We start from the raw sequence: 20,726 nt of genomic DNA on the forward strand, positions 1-20,726 counted from the left end.
GCGTGACTTGCATTTTATCTACTGCTGGGAACTCCACCTCCACCAGATAGGGGGTTGGAGGCTCGTCTAATGCTATTGTTTCCTTTTTCCTTGACAGTTTTCTCCTCAAAGGGTTTGTTTAACAAATAATACTTGGAGAAAATCAATATAAAGTGAACATGAGTAAAAACCTTTTCTCAACACATTTTTGTTGCTCAGATTATATTTTAGTTCTTCTATTAATAAGAACTTTATTTTATACTGAACCTTTTAAAAGACAAAAAAGAAAAAGTAATTCATTCACTTGTGTAGACACATTATATTTATTGTAACTTATACACTGGTCATCCTGCTTTTGATGTTATGCCAAACAACTTTAAATTATTTTTTTCATCTTGATAGGCTGAATGTATTCAATCATTCCACATTAATATAACTTACTGTACACCTTTCAAAAGAGATTATATGTATGTTTTGCAACCGATAGTGTATCGAAGTGTAACACAGACTCCCCCCATGTGAAGACAGCCCAGTGACGTTCACTGAAACATCCTATCTGTAAATGAAAACTCAGTTATGGCTCTGCTGTCCAAAGGCCAAGGCAGCAACCAAGGTTAACTGTATAACAGTGTACACCGTTTTCTCAGAGTTAGTTTGTGTGTGTGGATGGAGAGGAAGCAGCCAAGATGTCTGCTAGAATCATTGTAGCGTTGTTGGCTGTGTCCTCCATTGTTTCTGCTCAGTCAGATATGGAGAACAAGGCCAAAGAGTTCCTGCAGAACTTTGACGTGGAGGCTACTCGGCGTATGTACCAGTACTCGCTGGCATCATGGGCCTACAACACCGACATCACACAGGAGAACTCAGACAAACTGGTAAGCATTCGGAGACCCTTTAAAATGCAGATCATGTAGCTCCTGTAGATTGACCAGTGCTCACAAAAACAGTTGTAGTGTAAGTTACTGATTTACCTAATATGGTGTGTCTGTTTTTATTCTACCTAGTCACAAGAGGGGCAACTTTGGGGCAGTTTCTACTCCCAGATGTCAGAAGAGTCCCAGAACTTCACCATCAGCGAGATCAAAGATCCAAAAATCAAATTACAGCTCATCTCCCTACAAGACAAAGGCTCTGGTGCTCTCTCCCCAGATAAAGCTACACACGTAAGACAATTACATCATGTTAAATTGAATTCTGTCATAGATATGTGTTTGGATGTGTCTTAAAATATGTTATTTTCATGTTTGTAAAAGCTGCTGTAAAAGTTTTTTTTACAGTAAGTTTTCATCATCTGAACTATTTCCTCATTGCTACTGTAGTTCATTCTACTAAATTAACATTGTGTCCTTGTTTTTCTTTTAACTCTACTTGCAGCTGAATAAGGTCATGAGTGAGATGAGTACAATCTACAGCACAGCAACAGTGTGTCTCATTGACGACCCCCTTAACTGCCAGACTTTGGAACCAGGTACACTCTGTTAATAAGGACTAGTTATGGCGACGTGGCTGCCTGCTACTGTTGGCCACACAAACACATGAAGCAGTTTATAATTAACTGAGTAAAGGAAAATGGCTTTTATTAAAGTTTTAAACTGATGTTATGTAATGCATTGTGAGATGTTGATTATGTTGTGAACCCCTTTTTAAGTTCTTCTTCTTATTTAGTACAATTTTGAGATACTTTGCTTGAGTATTTTCATTTTCTGCTACTTTAAACTTTTACTCCACTACATTTATCTGACAGGCACTTCTTTTTAAGATTTTACATTAAAGAAACTATGTGATGAGCTGCAATACATTGTTAAAAATCAAACTAGTGGTACCCAGTTTTTGCTTGTAACCCCTTACAAAAAAAGACCGGTCTCTGATTGGTGTTTCAGATGTATATGCGTTATAAGCAGTTCCATCAAAGAGATATTTCTTGATGGTTTCTTTTGAATAAATGTTCAAGGCCAAAGAGGTAAAATTATCCAATATTCACAAAAAAAGCAAATAATACAGAAAAGAAAAGAAAACAGATTTATCTGTCAGGACTCTATTTTATTTTATTTTTTTAACCTTCCTTCCCGGATTAATCATCTCTAAAAGTACTCGTATATAATTATAACATCTACAACCGTAGAATGCTGCTTATGAATTGTTGCATCAGTATTAAAAATGTAATTATTTCAGGTAGTTTTAGGACATTTCTCTGCAGAATTTTTACTTTTGATGCTTGGGGTACACTTTTGTACGACTTTTTAGAACCTTATGTTGATACTTTTACACACCTCTATCATACAGTTATGGAAGAAGTACTGAGGCCTTTTATTTTAGTGGAAGTACATACCACAACAATACACATTGTGGTAAAAAAAACAAAAACTCCATTAGAGGGAAAAGTTCTGCATTCAAAATCTTACTTAAAAGTACAAAGTATTGTTAGCCAAATGTACTTCAGGTATCAAAAGTAAAAGCACTATTTATTCAAAATGGGTCCATTCAGAGTGCTATATATTATTATTGATGTGTAAGCAGCATGTTATCAACTTTATATACTGTTGCGTAGTTTGATCAATTTGTATTTTATGACTGAAAACTATACACGATAAATGTAGTGCAGTCAAAAGCAGGCTATAGTATTTCCCCCTGAAATTAAGTGAAGTAGAAGAATGAATTATCAATAAATAGTACAGTGCTTGAGTAAATGTACTCAGTTACATTCCACCAAACTCATGCCTTGCCATTACCCTGCCATTTATCTGAGATCAATGCACTGACTGTGTTTTCCACTGTTCACAGGCCTGGAACATGTAATGGCCAACAGTGAAAACTACACTGAGCGCCTGCATGTGTGGGAGGGCTGGAGGAGAGAGGTGGGGAAGAGGATGAGGCCTCTGTATGAAGACTATGTTGATCTGAAGAATGAAGCTTCCAAACTAAACGGTGATATGTCTCAAAGAAAATATGCCACTTGATGTAGTAATATTTAGGTGAAGATAATGTTTGATAAGACACAGGATAAACATACAGAGCTGATAGTGTTCAGTAATCATACATGACTCATCCTCCCAAGAACAAACAGCTGACCTTGGCCTAGTATGGGGTTCACTGCTGTCTTCAACTCTAACTCATGTATTATTAGCAGTGCCATGGCTTACTACACCCTACAATTCTCCTAAAAAACTACAAAAAACAACTCTGGTAGTGAGTTTTTGTAAACTAAAATGTGTCTGTCTCACGCTTTCTTCTTCTCTTTATCTGTTCCTCTCTGACACACACACAACTTACAGGTTTTGAAGACTATGGGGCTTACTGGAGATATAACTATGAGACAATTGAGGATGACATTCAGTACAAGTACACCAGAGATGAGCTAATGGAGGATGTCCGTTCTACATACAAACAGGTACGTCCAATATCCATGTCCATGTCAGTGGATTGTATGTCTCGTTCTTCAGAGCATCTACATTAATCAAAGTAAGAATGTATCGTTTGTTATTGATTGTGTGAAGTGATTAACGTTTGTTTGTTGTTTTTTCTTAACAGATCCTTCCCCTATACAAAGAGTTGCACGCGTATGTGAGAGCCAGGCTTATGGAAGTCTACCCAGGACACATTGATTCAGAAGGACCTCTGCCAGCCCACCTGCTGGGTATGTTGAGGATTTTATTCATAACTTATAATCAGTCTTCTCAGAGGCATTAAATTGCAAATATTAATCCTGTTGATATCAACCTTCCCATATGTTTTATTTTATTTTTTGCTAACAGTTTCTTTTGAATGAGTTTGGGACAGAAATTCATCAGAGTCGAGAAGCAAACATCACACTGTCAAAATCATAATGAGGCTTAGAGTGAAATAATTATAATTCATGTTGATTGTTTAGGTGACATGTGGGGAAGATTCTGGACCAACCTGTACCCTTTGTCAACCCCCTACCCCAACAAAACAGATATTGATGTCACTAAAACTATGGTGGCGAAGGTACAGTGCACTTTAGTTGATTATGTTATTCTTTTTCTATATTAAAGAATGGCAATGAAAATATAAGAGACATTAAAAACAACCTGGGGCATGCAGTGATCTGAACAGAACAAACAAACATTAAAATCCTCTATTCCAAATGTCAACTTGAATTTCAGGGTTGGAATGAGACTCAGCTTTTTAAAGAAGCAGAGAAGTTCTTCATGTCAGTGGGCCTTTATGAGATGTTCCCAAACTTCTGGGAAAACTCAATGTTAGTAAAGCCTGACGATGGATGTAAGGTGGTCTGTCACCCCACAGCCTGGGACATGGGAAACAGAATGGACTTTAGGTAGGAGAAATCTACAAACACGCACATATACATACCGTGTATGCAACCATGACATAACAAGTTTGAGAGGTCAGAAGACTATTAAGTCAATGTATAAATGTAGTCCATTTACCCTATGTTATCTTCATTCTCAAAAAGCATAGGGACAGTTGACTTAAGCACACAATTAGTTAGTTTTGCCTTTGAACAAACTTTGTTGCTATACAATCAAACCTCCAAAACAGTGAGGGCTACAGCAACCATATGGATTAATATTTGACTTTGGTTATCTTTATCAGCAGGAAAGAATGACTCAGAGATTAATCAATATCATTGTTCCAGCAAGTTCATATTTATGGCTCTTGTGTAGATTAAACACAGCAACATTACCCAGTGAACGTGAACCATCTCACATGTGAATAACTCTTTCCAAAAGCCAGGTTTTGTGTCTCCTCAAAAACCATTGTGGGTTAAAGTTGCTGAATGAAACCTTGTCGCTCCTCTTGTCTCCTTAAATAAGGACTTGATTTATTTAACTGAACTTTGATGTTTGTTACATCTGACTCATCATAAATATGTTATTGTGCTGACTTTTTTATTGGGACAGTATATCTGATACGGTATCATGCCATGTCTCACACATTATAACTGCTGACAACAACATTTCCCCTGTGATGTCTTTAGGATTAAAATGTGCACCAAGGTCAACATGGACGACTTCCTCACAGTGCACCATGAGATGGGTCACAACCAGTACCAGATGGCTTACCGTAACCTGTCCTATCTCCTGAGGGACGGAGCCAACGAGGGTTTCCACGAGGCCGTCGGAGAAATCATGTCCCTCTCTGCTGCAACGCCCAAACACTTGCAGAGTCTGGATCTCCTGCCTGCTAACTTCACATATGATAAGGGTACTATTAACAATGACAATTATCAAACCAAAGAAATATTGGTTTTATAAAACATTAAAGCTGCACTAAAAAGTTTAGTTATAGTAACAGTTTAGCTAGCATGAGCTAACAACTGTCCATAATATAAAACACAACAACATAAATTAATCATATTTATAAACTATTGGCGAGACAAAAGCTTGATCGTCTTTATACATCACTCCGTCACCAGACTGATCTTTTTAACACCGTTCAGTTCTTTGTTTTGTGTGAGTGAGTTGAGACTAAAACAGAGCTAAAAGGAGAATAAATATTGGTCTTATATTCATCAGGTGTGCCAGAGATTCAACTTCAAATGTATGCTAAAGTTGTCCACGTCTGCTGAATGTGTAATTAACTAAACTAAACTAAGCTCGCATTATCAGCTTAGATGTCAGTGTTGAGCTTGTTTCCACTGCCCCCAATTGGCAAAAAAAGGTTATAGCAGCTTTAACTTTTGATTAAGTCTGCTTTGCTTTATGGCCGCATTAAAACTTTGTTGACATTTTTCAGAATCAGAGACAGGTTTCATGAATTTTCTCTTAACCAATGAAAGACAATGCAATTGTTTACCTGGCCTAAATTCGTGAAAATCACCATACTGGAATATGGAATATGAAACTTTCACCTGACAATGGCAAATATATACAAAGATCTGACCAAACCAGAGTAGGTATGAGTAATGTGTCTGGGTTGCTGCCCTTGAATGGCATGTTGGATAAAAATAGCTTCAGCAACTGTTAGGGCCACCTGGATAGACCATGTCACACCCGCATTCACCTATTTACATCAGTGAAACCAAATAATCAAGCATAACATGACTTTGGGCCCTCTAACTGTTAGCATATACAAACTTTCATTAACTTACAGAATCTGACGTAGGTGTCATAAATAGCATGACAAATGCAGAGTGCTAAATACTTCAGGGTTTTGCAGTACACTCACTGAAATGTTCCAAAAGGTAATGTATATTACTGTAAAAATGTCCTCTTTAAACATTGTTCAGAGCTTATCTTATCTTCTAAAATGTTGTTTAGATCAGAAGATTCTTGACATTTTCCATTTATATATCCTAAATAGTTTTGTGTTTTTTGCCTTGTAGAAACAGAGATCAACTTCTTGCTGAAACAGGCGCTCACCATCGTGGCCACACTGCCCTTCACCTACATGCTGGAGGAATGGAGATGGCAGGTGTTTGCAGGGAACATCACCAAAGATGAATGGATGGAACGCTGGTGGGAAATGAAGTAAGCAGACACCTAGTTGAAGTGTCTGTAAATAACGCAGTTAACTTGTGCAGTATGTGAAAATTCACAGGTAAACTGTATAAAAACCTGCTCAAGCAAATCAAATTCGGCCATGACATCAAGAGTGGCTATATATACTGCAGACAAGTATTGTGGTATTTCATGTTGCATAACCTCAGCAGCTGCTTCAGATCTGTGATTACAGCATCAACCTGCATCAGTGCTGACTCTCAGTTGTCATAACAGGAGGGAGCTGGTAGGGGTGGTGGAGCCAGTGCCAAGAGATGAGACCTACTGCGACCCACCAGCTCTGTTCCATGTATCTGGAGACTATTCTTTCATCAGGTAACCTTCCCACTGTAAAGCTGCACTTCAAAGAAATAAAAGCATAACATCTTAATTCCTTTGAACCTGGATTTTCTCAAATAAGCTTTGCAAAGAGGGTAACTGCATATTTTCAGGTTTGACTGTTTTCTGGTTGACAGGATGTATTAAAAAACCTGTGTGTGTGTTTGTTATTGGTTGTGAATACAGGTACTTCACAAGAACCATCTACCAGTTTCAATTCCAAAAGGCGCTCTGCGATGCGGCCGGTCATACAGGGGCCTTGTCTTCATGTGACATTACTGGTTCTAAAGTAGCAGGAACCAAGCTGAGGTATGGATGAAGACTTCTTCAAAGGATATCACAGAATCAGATGTCATTGTTTTGGTTATTCCTGTGATAAACCTACCTACCTACCTACCTACCTACCTACCTACCTACCTACCTACCTACCTACCTACCTACCTACCTACCTACCTAACAACATCATCATCATCATCATCATCATCATCATCATCATCATCAATGTTTTTTCTGTTAGGGATATGTTAGAGCTGGGAAGATCCCAGTCCTGGACCAGGGCTTTGCAAACAATATCCGGTGATGTTAGGATGGACGCCCGCCCCCTGTTGGACTATTTCCAAACACTTCATGACTGGCTGAAGGAAGAGAACACGAAACACAATAGGACTGTTGGCTGGAACACAGTAACCGATCCATGTGAGTACAAAAGATATTTATGATTATCACCACTAAAATAATGATTTTTTTTTTCCTAAAGTAATAACATTTTGGATAATATGCTTATCTACTTTCCTACTGAGGGCTAAACGAGAAGATTGAATCTAATCTCATGTCTGTATGACACTTTACGACACAATTTGAAGCTACAGCTGGCAGCTGTTTGGCTTCGCTTAGCACAAAGACTAGAAACAGGAGGAAAAAGCTAACCTGGCTCTGTACCATAAAGCTCACAAAAAACACATTACATCTTGTTTGTTTAATCTATACAGAAGTCAAAATGTTTAAAACAACCTGTGGTTTTATGGAGGGTTATGTGGTTATGTTTGCTGTGAAAAAAAGGGCAAAGATGTAAAAAAAGAAATATCCCTTTAGGCATTTTTAAGGAAGTAGAAAAAACACAGACTTGAGTCACTGGTGTTTTCATGAAACCCCATTAATTTACTAGAAGGTTCATTTCTGAAGAAAATGGGTGGGATTTCTGTTTCACACTTAAACCTGTTTCAGTTTCACATAACAGTTTCATGACTTAAAATCCAAAACGACTACTACATGACCCATTGTGGTGCTACTGGTAATTTGTTTCACTATGTCAGGCGCATTCCCATGGACAACAGTGTACCAAGTTTGTTTGTATTGATTAAAAATTGCAAGAATTCAAATTTATAGTGGCCCCCTATCAGAGAAATGTCATCAAACGTTATAGACTTGTTCGCTGTCCCTATCTGTAAATGGTGTCGAGAGTTTTATGCAATTTGTTGATGCATTCACGAGTTATGGTAATTACAAACAGTAGGTGATATCCAAAAACAAATCCATGTTGTTCAGGGTCAGCCAGATATGTTATGTACCACGTTTGGTGAAGATTTTATGAAATATAGAAGATAGAAGCTGCATTTAGCAAAAATATATCATAGTTTAATCAAATTAATTCCTACTTTTTTTTTTTTTTTTTCTTTACAGATTCAAAGTATGCCATTAAAGTGAGACTAAGTTTGAAGGCTGCAATGGGTGATAACGCTGTGAGTATTAATAATCGTTATTAGAAGTATTAAAATACCTGACTACATGTGAAATTAATGTTGCACCTTTGAAGGGAACTTCCGTCTGTTTAATATCATAACAAATATTAATCAGCTAAAATATGTTTCAGTATTCCTGGAATGCCAACGAGCTGTTCCTGTTCAAGGCCAACATTGCGTATGCTTTGAGGCAGTACTACAGCCAAAAAAATGAGACCTTTCTCTTCACGTCAGTATGAATTGCCAAACCAAAAACAATACGAATACGAAAAATATGCTTTATTTTTCTCTGACTAAAATGTTACCACATTTGTTTAAGAGGTTTTCTCTGTTTGCATCTTCAGATCAGAGAACGTTCTCTCGTATAAGGAGTCTCCCAGAATCTCCTTCTACATCGTGGTCACCAACCCAACAAATCCCTCCACATATATCCCGAAGGCTGATGTGGAGGCTGCCATACAGTGAGGCACTAACTTCATTCAACAGTGGAATAATTCTGTTGTGTTTTACCCTGAATGTTTCAAAGACTTCCTAAGCAGCTGTAGTAGTAACGCTAATTGAGTCTATGTTGGATAATATTTAGTCACACTAGCTCAAGGCACAGCATCACAGAGCTGCTAGCATGACTGTAGACTCTTAAGTGTGGCTTTTTGCTTCTTGATAACATTTATATAATCAACTCCATGCAACCTTTCCCTAGAGACACTTAATAGGTCTGAGCGTTAATAAACCTATTGTGGTATTGATCCTAGGTTATGTCGAGGTCGGATCAATGACGCCTTCCAATTGGATGACAAGACGCTGGAATTCGAGGGTATTTTACCAACACTGGCCCCTCCCGTGGAACAACCGGTGGAGGTGTGGCTGGTGGTGTTTGGGGTGGTCATGGGAATAGTGGTGCTAGCAGGCATCTACCTCGTCGTCTCTGGTATCAGAGAGCGCAAAATGTGAGTTTGCGTTTGAGACTGAGACCAATTTCTACCACGTTAGACTAATTGATTGCATAACTCTGTGACATGTTGTGTTTCTTGTGTGTTTGTAGGAAATCTGAAAAGACAGGAGTGGAGAATCCCTACGATACAACCCTTGACGGACAAATTAACAGAGCGTTTGACAACAGTGATGATGAACAAACTGGATTCTGAGTTCTTGGCTGCCATTGAAGAACAGGAGGAAGGATTGGGGTCCTAAATGCTTATGCACAGCAGATACATTGTCCAGGAATGGGAGAGTGAAAATTCTGTCTTCCTGTCTTTCATCAGTGCTGCTCTTATCAAACATCAACACTACTGCTAAATGTGCATGTGTCAAAGTTAGTTTGTCAAGGATATTTTCCCTTACAGACAGTTGTATAGTAAATACCCTTTTAAAAAATTATACTTATTTGTACTTAATTGTAGTATACTAAGTATACTTCCATGTGAATGTACTCAAAGTGCTATGTTTATATTTAGTGTATAATCAATATATAAGTAATACAACTTAACAAATACTTAACTACACTTAACTTGAATTAGGTTGTAATTAAGTGTGTCTAAGTATACTTTTTGTAATAAAGATGGACGTTTACTTTGTTTTAATATGTCCATGTCAAAAAGTATATTTAAATACAATTATCATGCACCTGTGGAAGTCTAGTCAGTAGTATTTTAAGTTAAGTTCTTATATCATTAATGCTCTCAGCACAATTAAAGTACAGAAATCTAAGCACACGCTTAAGTACGGTCTTAAAGAATATTTAAATACCTGATAAAATTTGATTTATCTGTATTAGTTTCAAGCTTTATTTCCAGTAGGTTCTTTCAGGAGGTATTGTTTTCTTTTCCAATGCAGCTTTCAAATTTTTTTTTTTTTACGGGGGGATTTACAAAATGTCCTACCTTTCCTCTAGCTGTTGTGATGTGGATTTTTAAGTATTCAATTCTAATTCAGGATATTTGATCAAGAGGGAAAAAATTGTGTTTGTCCATATTATTATTTTTAATATTTTATATGCTGTAAAAGGCTTTCATGGTCAAACATTTTTGTAATACTATTTGATACTTTTACTTGTGTTAAAATATCTAATTTAATGGTGTTGCTGTTGTTGCACATCTGGTCGACAGGTGCATAAGAAAACATACAATTAATAAGAAAGTGTTCAATTACTAAACAATGCTAGTATAAAACATTGCCAACAAACCAGTTATTAAGAAGTCAATCAATGTCTAATGTTCAGGCTCATGTTTTTAGTTTATCTCATACTGTATGCTTGTTCACAAATTCTCTTAATAATGTACATTTGAAAATGTTCAATAAAGTTATTATCACATCACCTTGTTTTTTTATATTTTGAACATATACATTTTTTAATTAAAGTTGCATCTTGAACACAAAATATTCATGCTTGTAAAAAACAAAAACAATAAGAAAACAAAACAACAAATGACATCAAAAGTCTGAACCACATATACACATACAAATAACATAATGTGAAAAATATAGAGTCATATGATACATATCTACGCGCTTCTGCAATAGCAGAATATGACACAGCGACATCAGTTCCTGTCACTGGACCAGGTGGCTCAAACAAAAGAGCTCCTCTTATGTATTTGTTTTTTGTTTAATATCATCTTCAAGTCCCAAATAAAATTCTGAATTTTAAATGTTAAACTGACTTGACTGAGAACTGAGAATACTTCTGGAGAAAGTGACTCTCCATCACTTCTGAATGATAAAGAGGAAATGCTCTTCCGTCCTTCCTTCCAGCGTTCCCATTTCCACTAAGTCTGTGTTGGCGATATGGATGAACCAGCCGAGATGCACCGCTGATTCAAACCTCCGCTGTTTTGACCTGTCTGCCTTCATGTAGAAGACGAAGGAGAGGGTGCTCTCATCGCTCTTGGAGATCTGCTTCAGCCTTTGCTTTTCACACGTCTACAAAGACAAACGTGGATATCCATCACAGAGAGCACAGTTTGGTTGTTCAGCCTCCTAGCAATGACATGATTTCTTTGCTTCCAAGTATCGCAATCATAATAACAGTCACAATGAAAGAACAATTCTCTATAGCATACATCCATTTAACATTTTTAATCTTACTTTCCTGAAACAGTAGTAAATATGGATGTTGGTCGGTACACCAATTTGGTCCGGACTGATATATCTCAACAACTATTTAATGGAGTTTTAATGGAGTTTAATGGATAGACATACATTGTTCCAAAATCTGACTTTTCATTTGGTGCCATCATCAATATTTGGTTTATGAGCAAATACCTGCAAAACTAATGAAATTCTCATCGGCCTGAACTACTTTGTATTTAGTGCTAATTAGCAAATGTTAACATGCTAAACTAAGTCAGTTAACGTGGTAAACATTACTTGCTAAACATCAGCATGTTAGCATTTAGCTCAAACCACCACAGTGCCAAAGTACAGCCTTGCAGCCTCATTGTGTCCTTGAACTCAATCAACTCAATAATTTTTGTTAATTTAAGTTAATATGGAAATGCTGGCGTAAAAAAGTCAAAAAATGCAGTACATGAAATGGGATCAAATGAATGTAACTCCCTTCCTGTGTTACATATCCTTATGGTCGGATATATTACATGTTGGCTATTGTGTTGCCTCAGGTGTGGAGGATCTCCTCATCTAACAAAGCAATAAATAAATAAAGGGGCAGGAACTTTGGTTCATTGTCTCTGTTGCACTTCCAGCCTGAACGGACTTCAGTTTGTTGTGGTTCCTTGTTTTCTGGTGGGGCCGGTAGTTCCGTTTTCTGGGTTTTATTTCTGTTAGTTAGGTTTAGTTTCCTAAAGTTTTAGGTTTATGGTAGAGAGAAGCATTGATCCTCCAGTCCTATCCGGTGGTCTGGACTGCTTCCCTTCTTTTTTTCTCTTATTTTGGCATCTCCTGACTGTTTGATTATTCTAGACCATTATTGAGCACCTCAAACTTCTATTTCCAGGTGACTGTATGAAACAGGTTGATAAATCTAACTATGTGTACATTCACTCACTCAATAGTAGTTATTACCTCCACTTTTAGGAGCACCTGCCCCCCTTCCTTGCAGCACCTGAGGAAGCAGTTGGACTCTGTAAAGTTTAGGACCACCGGCATTCCTCTGAAAAACTTTTCCACAACGTTTGACTTGTAGGAGTAGATGGTGATCCTCTCTGAACACAAAAGAATCAGAAGCAAATTACAAGTAATAATGAGTGACTTAAGTGAGTATGATTAATATGTGTCATGTCGTTGTAGGCTGCTCTGAATGACTAACCTGGATTTGGTGAAGCATAGACAGTCTTCTGAGAACAGAGACTTCGGATGTATTTGTGTGTGGCCACGTTTTCAATTGAAACAATTGACGGCTTTTCCTGTTTGAAACTTCCTCTTGGAACTTGAAGTGACAGGCGACAATAAAACAGAGGTTAGGTAGGTTATAATTTATATCCTCCTCATCAGAAGAAAAGTATTTCAGTGGATTAATATCTCACTCACTCACTCACTTATCTGTATATGAATAGGTTTTTACCATAGAATGGTGATGGTACATTAGTGATAATGATAATAACAACTTAGTATACATATGTCTTCTTGACCTGTCAACTCTTCATGAGGTTACAGGAAAGTTAGACTTTTCTAAACCCATAAAGGAACACTATTTCCTCCAGTTTTTAACAAATGTCTCACTATTTGGAGATCAGTGGTTTACACCATCAACACATGTTGATCTCAGTGAGCGTACTTGTATAAGTAACCAACTATATGATTAACTGACTGACTAACTGCATTTGACATGAAACTGCTCTGAGCTTCTTTTACACTTATTTTGTGAGTCAGTAGTTATAATATCAGAGCCAGGATAGCTAATTTAAAGACGGTTATGATTATTTTCTGTATATTGGTGACAGCAGATGTAATAAGCTACTAGTGTAATTTTGAGGTATGTGTACTTTACTTGAATTTTTCCATTTGAAATGAGTGAGTGAGATTTCCCATCAGATGGTTTCATTAAAATACACTAACTGGTCAAGTATTGGAATATTTCACAAAAATAGCAACAGCTTAAGAAAAGATTAAAGAAAAGTCCCAAAAAATAAATAAAATGTTTGTATCAGAAATTTGTTTTTTCTTCTTTCCAACCCCATTAATCATCTCATGATCCCTCAGATTTATGTTGTGACCCTTAGGAGGGGACCTGAACCCTAGGTTGGGAACCACAGGACTAAACTACCAAACTGTTAGTGTTAATAAACTTCCACCATGAATCATTAATACATCAACGTCATCCAAAAGTTAGTAATACTTTTTTCTTCAGAATGAGTACTTTTACTGAACTAATTAACTATGTAACAACTATTATTAGCTGTAGTAAGGGAAGATAAAAGAAGAGAAGACAGTAAACTAACACCCAACTTACTCACCAAGTGTCACTGTGCTTGTTTCTGCTGTCACTACGACATCGTTAAACGTGCATCCAGTCCCATGACATCCCTGACAGGGGCTTCCAACATCGCAGCCTCTCCCTCTCACCACAGAGATGCTGGTTTTTGTCATGGAAACAATTAAAAGACCACTACCCTCCCCATTCTGCTCATTTTCAGCTTTGCAAACATCCTCCTCTATACCCAGATCCTCCCTTCCTTCGCTGTCCTGCCCCACTTCATTATCCTCCAAGTCTTCCTCCCTCCTCATCTCCATGCTGAAACTGAGAAGAGTGGACTCCTTGGAGACGGGATGTAAAGTGTCCTCTGCTGGGGAGGGTTGCTCAGTGTGTGGCTTCATCCTGCCAGCCTTGTGCACAGTCTACGGACCAAAAGCAAGGGTGAGGTGGGGGAGTGTGGCAGAGAATGTGGTCAGATTGAGGGTTGACTCTGCCTATTTGTGTCTGACACACTAAAAGGCTACCTAAATGTGCATAGACAATGCAATCTGGTGTCATGTTGACCTATTTCCAGCACAATATTATATATATATATAATAGCTTTATCTCCATTCATCTCAATTATAAACAAAATAAAAACAGGCACATCTCTTGTGAAAAGAGACTCAACATGCAGTATTTTTGCAAATGAATTCAGTCAACCACACATGTATAACCTGTTTAGGGAAAGCGACTTATAAGATAACAATGTAACATTTTTATAGATTTTTCTCTAAATAATAATGAGGACTTGTTTTATGCAACAATACGTCCTGGAAATGAACTCACCAGCATTGGATTACCCTTAGCTAACATTTCTGCCAACTCCTCAGGTGTCAGATCCTGCAGGTCCACGCCGTTTATCTGCATCAGTTTGTCTCCCCTCCTGAGAAAAAATAGTAATGAGTACTGTATGCATAATATGCTATGTTATACACACTATTATTATTATTATTATTCAGCTGTACATGTTGTGCCACCTTATCCTGTATATAATTTTCAAATTAAAATGTGTCAACAACCCAGAGGGGACAAAGCAACTCAAATGCAGAAAAATAGGAAACTCTGTTACACTAGCATCACTCAGTTTGTTGTGTCTCTTTAATATTCAATAAACGGTCTGACCATTTACCTTCTAGAAGAGAGCTGCAGAGCATGGATTAAAATCCATTATTACAACGTTTCAATCTTTATATCAATGGAACTGGTGGTCTTGACCAAGGCTTTCTTTAAATAATTAATGCTGTTGTTCTTAAAACACCCTGTACAGTATCTTGTTGTCATGGTTTTTACCTGTACTGGAAAAGCACTGCACCTGTCTGTGCTTGAAAATTACCACACAAATAAAATGATTCTTATTCTGGTTTATATTCTTGTAATATATATGAATACGGTTTTCTGAAAAATTAGATAAAAAAATATTTTGTTACATTGGCCTGTGTGTCAGTGTCTGACTCATACCTGACAAACAGTTTTTCTCCACTCGCTTTTTTGTACTTCACCACATTTTCCACTTTATACTGGTGCTTTCCTTCGTGGAACTGGTGGAGGATCAGCACGCCTCCCTTGACCGTAGAGTCCTGACATATAGAAATAAATAAACAAACTTTCTCTTAACTGAACATCAACCAATATACACAACCATATCTTTTAAATGTGTATCTCACATACGGTGACATTCAGTGTTAAAGACAGATTTTGTCACCCACCTTCAGATCCATGGTGTCGACAGTGTTCGCAGCTGATAATGCCAAAGAATAAAGCCAACACCAGGTATGTAGCACTCTTTTAAAGCCCTCATGTGTTAGTGCTTCTGCTTTGCATGAACAGAAGGGGAAGTAGGAATGAAGGGTCACTGAGACAGTCATGGATGAGGAACTGATGTCAGAAGAGGAAGTTAATGAACATTAGTAAATCTTAAATAAAATGGGGACATACTGTACAATATGGGTTTGTCAGAAAACAGAACTTGCGACAAATATGGAAGAACAAGAGAATTCATTAATAAAAGCATTTTATGTTATTGTTCATTTAACTGAACATACAGTAACTCAAAACATTAACATCTCATATGAAACACCGTTTTCTTTTTTTCTGGATGTTCACTTCCTTAATCTTCAACAATGCCAATAAATTGAGCAGACACAGAATCTTTAACAGGGAGAAGAGGAAATGACAGCCATCCATTTTATAGTATCTCACATTAGACATGGGAACTACTGAAAGCACATTACTTCCTCTGTGACAGTAAGAAAGTAAACAATATACATTTGTACTATGTGTGGTTCTACAATTCACTATCCCACAAGAAACGGAAGGGATCCAGATAGAGTTCTGCATAAACGGTAACGGTCACTTTGGATTCACAATATGTCTATGTCTATTATTAGGTAGTATGATATCACTAATGGTATTTTATCAAAAGGTAAATACAGTAAACAATGCTTGTACATTGTGCCTTTTTATGAATGCAACTGTCCAGTATCTAAAATGTTGTACCATGTGTGGTATTGTACAGTGGTGATTGAGCAGACATATGCACTGGTTCATTTGTATGTAGAAATCCTAGATATGTATAAAAATACATTTAGTCTGAAAGCTTTGGAAATACCAAGAGGAATTTTTTGGTAGAACATTTTAATGGTGCCCAGTGCAGCTTTCTTGTACACAAACAAAGTTATGTTTACATTTATTGTTTCTCAATAAAACACATTATGTACATCACTGAGGCCAAACAAATGAGTTGAGTGCATTTACCTTCTCTTAAAACATTCACTACAACGTTTTTTGAACTAGTGTTTACATCCATGTTTGTTTGTAGACGTATTCTTCGTCTTCCTTTATTGGCAATCAGTAGAATAGCATGAAACTAAAGTCAGGATATGAATCATGCTGCCTGACTGCACGACATAAAACAAAACAGCGACCACATTCACAAAAACATGGCACCATAGCATTACTAAAGGCAAAAAAAACTACAGCCAGCATCTGGTTAGCTTAGCTAAGCATAAAGACAGTAAACAGGAGAAACAAAGGTCTGTCCAAAGGTTAAAAAAAATCCACCTACCAGTCTCTCTAAAACTCACTAATTAACATCTTATATCTCAATTGTTTAATGCACCCACAAACTGACTGAGACTTTTACCTGATTAAAAGAAGAGAAAAAAAGAAAATATGTTAAATGTTAAAAATATCTGCTGGTGCAACGCCAACTGTTTTCATACTGGGATGAGTTGTGTTACTAAATTTATACAAACACACACACTGTACACTGAAGCTATTTCCAGCTTTCCCTGTCGAGCCAGTGAAGTCCAGCTAAATCTGTACGCGCTGAGGTGGATTGAGTTACAAGAGAGGATCACACCACTGTCGCAAAACATCTCAGGTCATCAGTCACACACAGCAGTATGCAAGAGATGAGATACAGACCACGTTTCCACCGTCTCAGAAGCTGGCATAAGTTGACAATCCAAACTCAACCAGGTACTGTGATGTCCTGACCATACTGGATATAAATGAAATGCATGACGTGTGTTTTTCTTTTTAGTTTTTTTTTTTTTTTTAGCTGTAACAGAGTTTCAGAAACAACTCATAAAGACTCTATAGCTTTGGCTATGTGTATTGTAAATAATGTATTAAAGAAGAAAAACTAGAAAGTCTGTGATTATCTGAAGCACATTAGAATAAAAACTTTGATGTTCTTTGCTCAACGTGAATAGAAATTCAATAAAACTATTTTATGTGTTTTATTGATTATTGTGGTATTCCCTATGAAGTACTGTAAACATGTTTGAATTGTTTGCATGTGAGATTTAAAATGAATACTATACTGAACAATATCTACCTATCTATGAAAGTAAACCACCATGGAGTGAAAGGGACATGTTGCAGCTTAAGGAACGACCTCTGATTACAAATCAGGCTTTGAAAGTATTACTCACCTTCCCATGCTTCTTTTTAACTGTATGAGCTGTGACACAGTCCTGTATTGTCTCTCTCTCTGTGTGTGTGTGTGTGTGTGTGTGTGTTTCAGATGGTGATACTCGATGTGTTAATAATAGGGGGTGGCCCTCATGCCTTGACTCTGGCTAGCTTGTTATCCAACCCTGATCCAAACTCAGACCCTGGGCATGATTTACCCCTCTCCCCCTCTTGCCTGGACTCTCACAGGCCTCAGCCAGAGACATCCAGCAACAAACGCTGCAGTGGCAAGAAGAAGAAGAAGAGGGCAACAGCTGGTACCATATGTTTGACTTTACCTACTAAATCATAATTATGAGATACAATTTCATAGTTTTGACATCCTCTCATAAGTCATAAGTCTGAATTAAAATGTACTCAAATTGTCATTTTAAAGTCATAACCTAAACAGAAAAAATTATTATTATTACTGTTTAGTAAGACATTATTATGAATTGCCTTTGGTTACTTCTATCATTTATTCTATTTGAATTGCAGAACAACTCTGAGATATGGGATGTGTGATTCAGAGGTCTGGGACCAGGCTACCTTAGTTTGTTTACAAAACAAAACACTAAATGAATGAATGTTCTTTTGTCATTGTTACAACTTCGGACGTACTATAATCAAACAATCAAACTGACTTTTGCTTCCTGTGTGGCCTTATAATTCATTTCCTTATTGGTTTGTGATTAGTCTCTGCAGGCGTGACACTGGAGGAGCAACTAGCGAAATCAATAATATCAGAGAGAGCCGTTTGCCCCCGGCTGAGTCTCCGAGTGGTAGATTCCTATGGAGAGTGGACCACTCTGTGGGAGAGCCAGTTCACAGCTCTGAACATCCGTCATCTGCGCTCACACACACTGGTGCACACAGACCCTCTCAATAAGGTATAAACACAAACACACAGTTCCCCTAGTAGAAATGAGGAAGGTGCCTTTACAGTATGATTAATGAATTGTGAATGTAAATAAGCACATGTGTGTGTTTTGTCCTCGACAGAAAGCATTGCAGGAGTTTGTTTTAAAGTATGATCGTTCGGCGGAGCTTCACAGTCTTCCAGACCAGGTTTACATTCTGGATGAAAACGCATTTTTTAATGACATGAGGCTCGGCAAGAAGGAGAGGAAACGTCTAAATATCACCTCAACACTCAGGAAAAGTTTAGCCTTCAGTCTGCCAGGAACCAAACTAAGTGTGGATTTCTTTAAAGATCAGGTTGGACAAAAATGTGTGTGTGTGTGTGTGTGTGTGTGTGTGTGTGTGTGTGTGTGTGTGTGTGTGTGTGTGTGTGTGTGTGTGTGTGTGTTTAACAGATGTTATACTCTATGATAGGTATAGGTCTATGATTACTATTGTTTGTAACATTTTAATTGCTCTCGCCAACGTCACATTCATAGTTTTACCGAAGCATGCAACACTGTATCAAAGTAACCTATATTGTGGTTTGAATTTAGCTTTTGCTTGGAGTTTTGTAACTAACTTTGAGGTAAAATATTTACAATTATAGTAAGAACAGAATCATACAGTATAATTACAAGCTTGTATTAAACAACATTAAACAATACTATGCCCTAAAATGTGACAATGAAACTTCATGTTTGTGACTCACTTTTAATGATTTATGTCTTCACAAAGGTGTATTGTTGGTCTAGATTGCAAAATATGGAATAATGTCAAAGTTACCCATATAAATCTGAGTATTGGTATTTTCTGAGTTAATGAGTTGATGAATCTGAACATGCAGGTGGAGAGATACAACTTGGACAAAGTGCTGGTGAAGGGAACTGTGGAGTACATCAGGCCTGTGATTGAGCATAAGGAAGAGATGCAAGAAGAGAATCACCGCATAAAGGAGCGTGAAACAGAGGATGAGGCCATTAGAGTGACTGAGAAGAAGAAAGATGGGTCAAGAAAGACAGTGAAATATTTTCAAGTCCAACTTCAAGAAGGCACCATCTTAAAAGCCCGCCATGTTGTTATGGCAACAGGTCCAACCCGTGCCCAGATGGCAAACATCCCATCGTGGGTGAAAAGTATCGGAGAGAGCTACCCGGAGGAGCGTTTGCAGCACACAGTGCACCTCATGCACCACCTGCCAAATGCAAGGCAAAAACTTAAAGACACAGATTGTCAGAGACAGAAAGACACTTTTTCCACTCAAGGTGAGTCAGATTTATTCATTTTTCTACAGAAAAGCTTTGTAGGAAACTTGTGTTTTGTCCTGGATTTCCATAATATTCAATAATATTTTGCTTTTATCTGAGGTTTCCGTGCTTCTGCAGACTTCAGTGGATAGCTGATCCACCATCCTCACTGCAACACCTTCCTTTACAATTACTGTATGCCTATGTGTGTCTAGAACTGTGTGTAGTGTGTGAGGCAGGGCAGAGAGTAATGGTAGTTGGTGGAGGTCTGACCAGCGCTCATGTCGTCTCAATTGCCCTGCAGCAAGGTGCCAGCCATGTGACATGGGTCATGAGGAAGCACCTGCAGGTCTCTTGACAGTGTGAAACTGCATGTAGACCAATTATAAATAATTACTGTAGAATCACCTGTCTCCCTCCAACACACATCCTCTTTATTGTTTCTTTTACAGTTAAAACAGTTTGATGTGGGTGATGTGGAGAGCCTGGTGGGTCGTTACTCCCATGTGGAGCATGGCATCAAAATGGACGGCCAAGCCTACCTGCGACAGTTCTATAATGAACGGAGTCTTCACAAACGTCTAGCTATGATTCGCCAGGCAAGGAAAGGAGGCGCCATCACCCCAGAGGCCTACATCCAACTACAGCCCTTCATCCTGAATGGACAGGTGGACCTGAAGACATACTGTCA

General features: G+C 37.7%; 3 protein-coding genes across 5 annotated transcripts; 2 read left to right on the plus strand and 1 right to left on the minus strand.

Moving 5' to 3' along the window:
- Positions 1-567: 567 nt before the first annotated feature.
- On the plus strand, positions 568-10,832 carry ace2 (angiotensin I converting enzyme 2). Its single transcript, XM_051379081.1, has 18 exons — positions 568-854; positions 984-1,142; positions 1,354-1,447; positions 2,761-2,904; positions 3,252-3,367; positions 3,508-3,613; positions 3,848-3,945; positions 4,104-4,276; positions 4,940-5,166; positions 6,287-6,431; positions 6,678-6,776; positions 6,966-7,088; positions 7,297-7,475; positions 8,460-8,518; positions 8,650-8,747; positions 8,863-8,979; positions 9,271-9,465; positions 9,561-10,832. Exons 1-18 carry the CDS (start codon positions 666-668, stop codon positions 9,661-9,663), a joined length of 2,424 nt encoding a protein of 807 aa, XP_051235041.1. The 5' UTR covers positions 568-665; the 3' UTR covers positions 9,664-10,832.
- Positions 10,380-17,892, minus strand: LOC127351509 (uncharacterized). Its single transcript, XM_051379108.1, has 8 exons — positions 17,870-17,892; positions 15,638-15,806; positions 15,390-15,508; positions 14,718-14,814; positions 13,930-14,311; positions 12,783-12,902; positions 12,539-12,678; positions 10,380-11,437 (listed from the first exon to the last, which is right to left on the minus strand). The coding sequence occupies exons 1-8, from the start codon at positions 17,875-17,877 to the stop codon at positions 11,222-11,224; spliced, it is 1,251 nt and encodes a 416-aa protein (XP_051235068.1). The 5' UTR covers positions 17,878-17,892; the 3' UTR covers positions 10,380-11,221.
- On the plus strand, positions 16,878-20,631 carry zgc:113276 (uncharacterized protein LOC553748 homolog). Of its 3 annotated transcripts, XM_051379113.1 has the most exons (7): positions 16,878-17,411; positions 17,962-18,166; positions 18,585-18,778; positions 18,891-19,106; positions 19,636-20,053; positions 20,340-20,384; positions 20,488-20,631. In XM_051379113.1, the coding sequence occupies exons 2-7, from the start codon at positions 17,962-17,964 to the stop codon at positions 20,499-20,501; spliced, it is 1,092 nt and encodes a 363-aa protein (XP_051235073.1). In that variant the 5' UTR covers positions 16,878-17,411; the 3' UTR covers positions 20,502-20,631. The 3 variants fall into 3 exon arrangements, with proteins under 3 accessions (XP_051235073.1, XP_051235074.1, XP_051235075.1); XM_051379114.1 differs by lacking the exons at positions 20,340-20,384; positions 20,488-20,631 and adding an exon at positions 20,156-20,297 and having other exon boundaries at positions 16,879-17,411; XM_051379115.1 differs by lacking the exon at positions 20,340-20,384 and having other exon boundaries at positions 16,884-17,411.
- The last annotated feature ends 95 nt before the right edge of the window (positions 20,632-20,726 follow it).

The sequence above is a fragment of the Dicentrarchus labrax genome, unplaced genomic scaffold, assembly GCF_905237075.1.
Source record: "Dicentrarchus labrax unplaced genomic scaffold, dlabrax2021, whole genome shotgun sequence".
NCBI classification, from domain to species: domain Eukaryota; kingdom Metazoa; phylum Chordata; class Actinopteri; family Moronidae; genus Dicentrarchus; species Dicentrarchus labrax.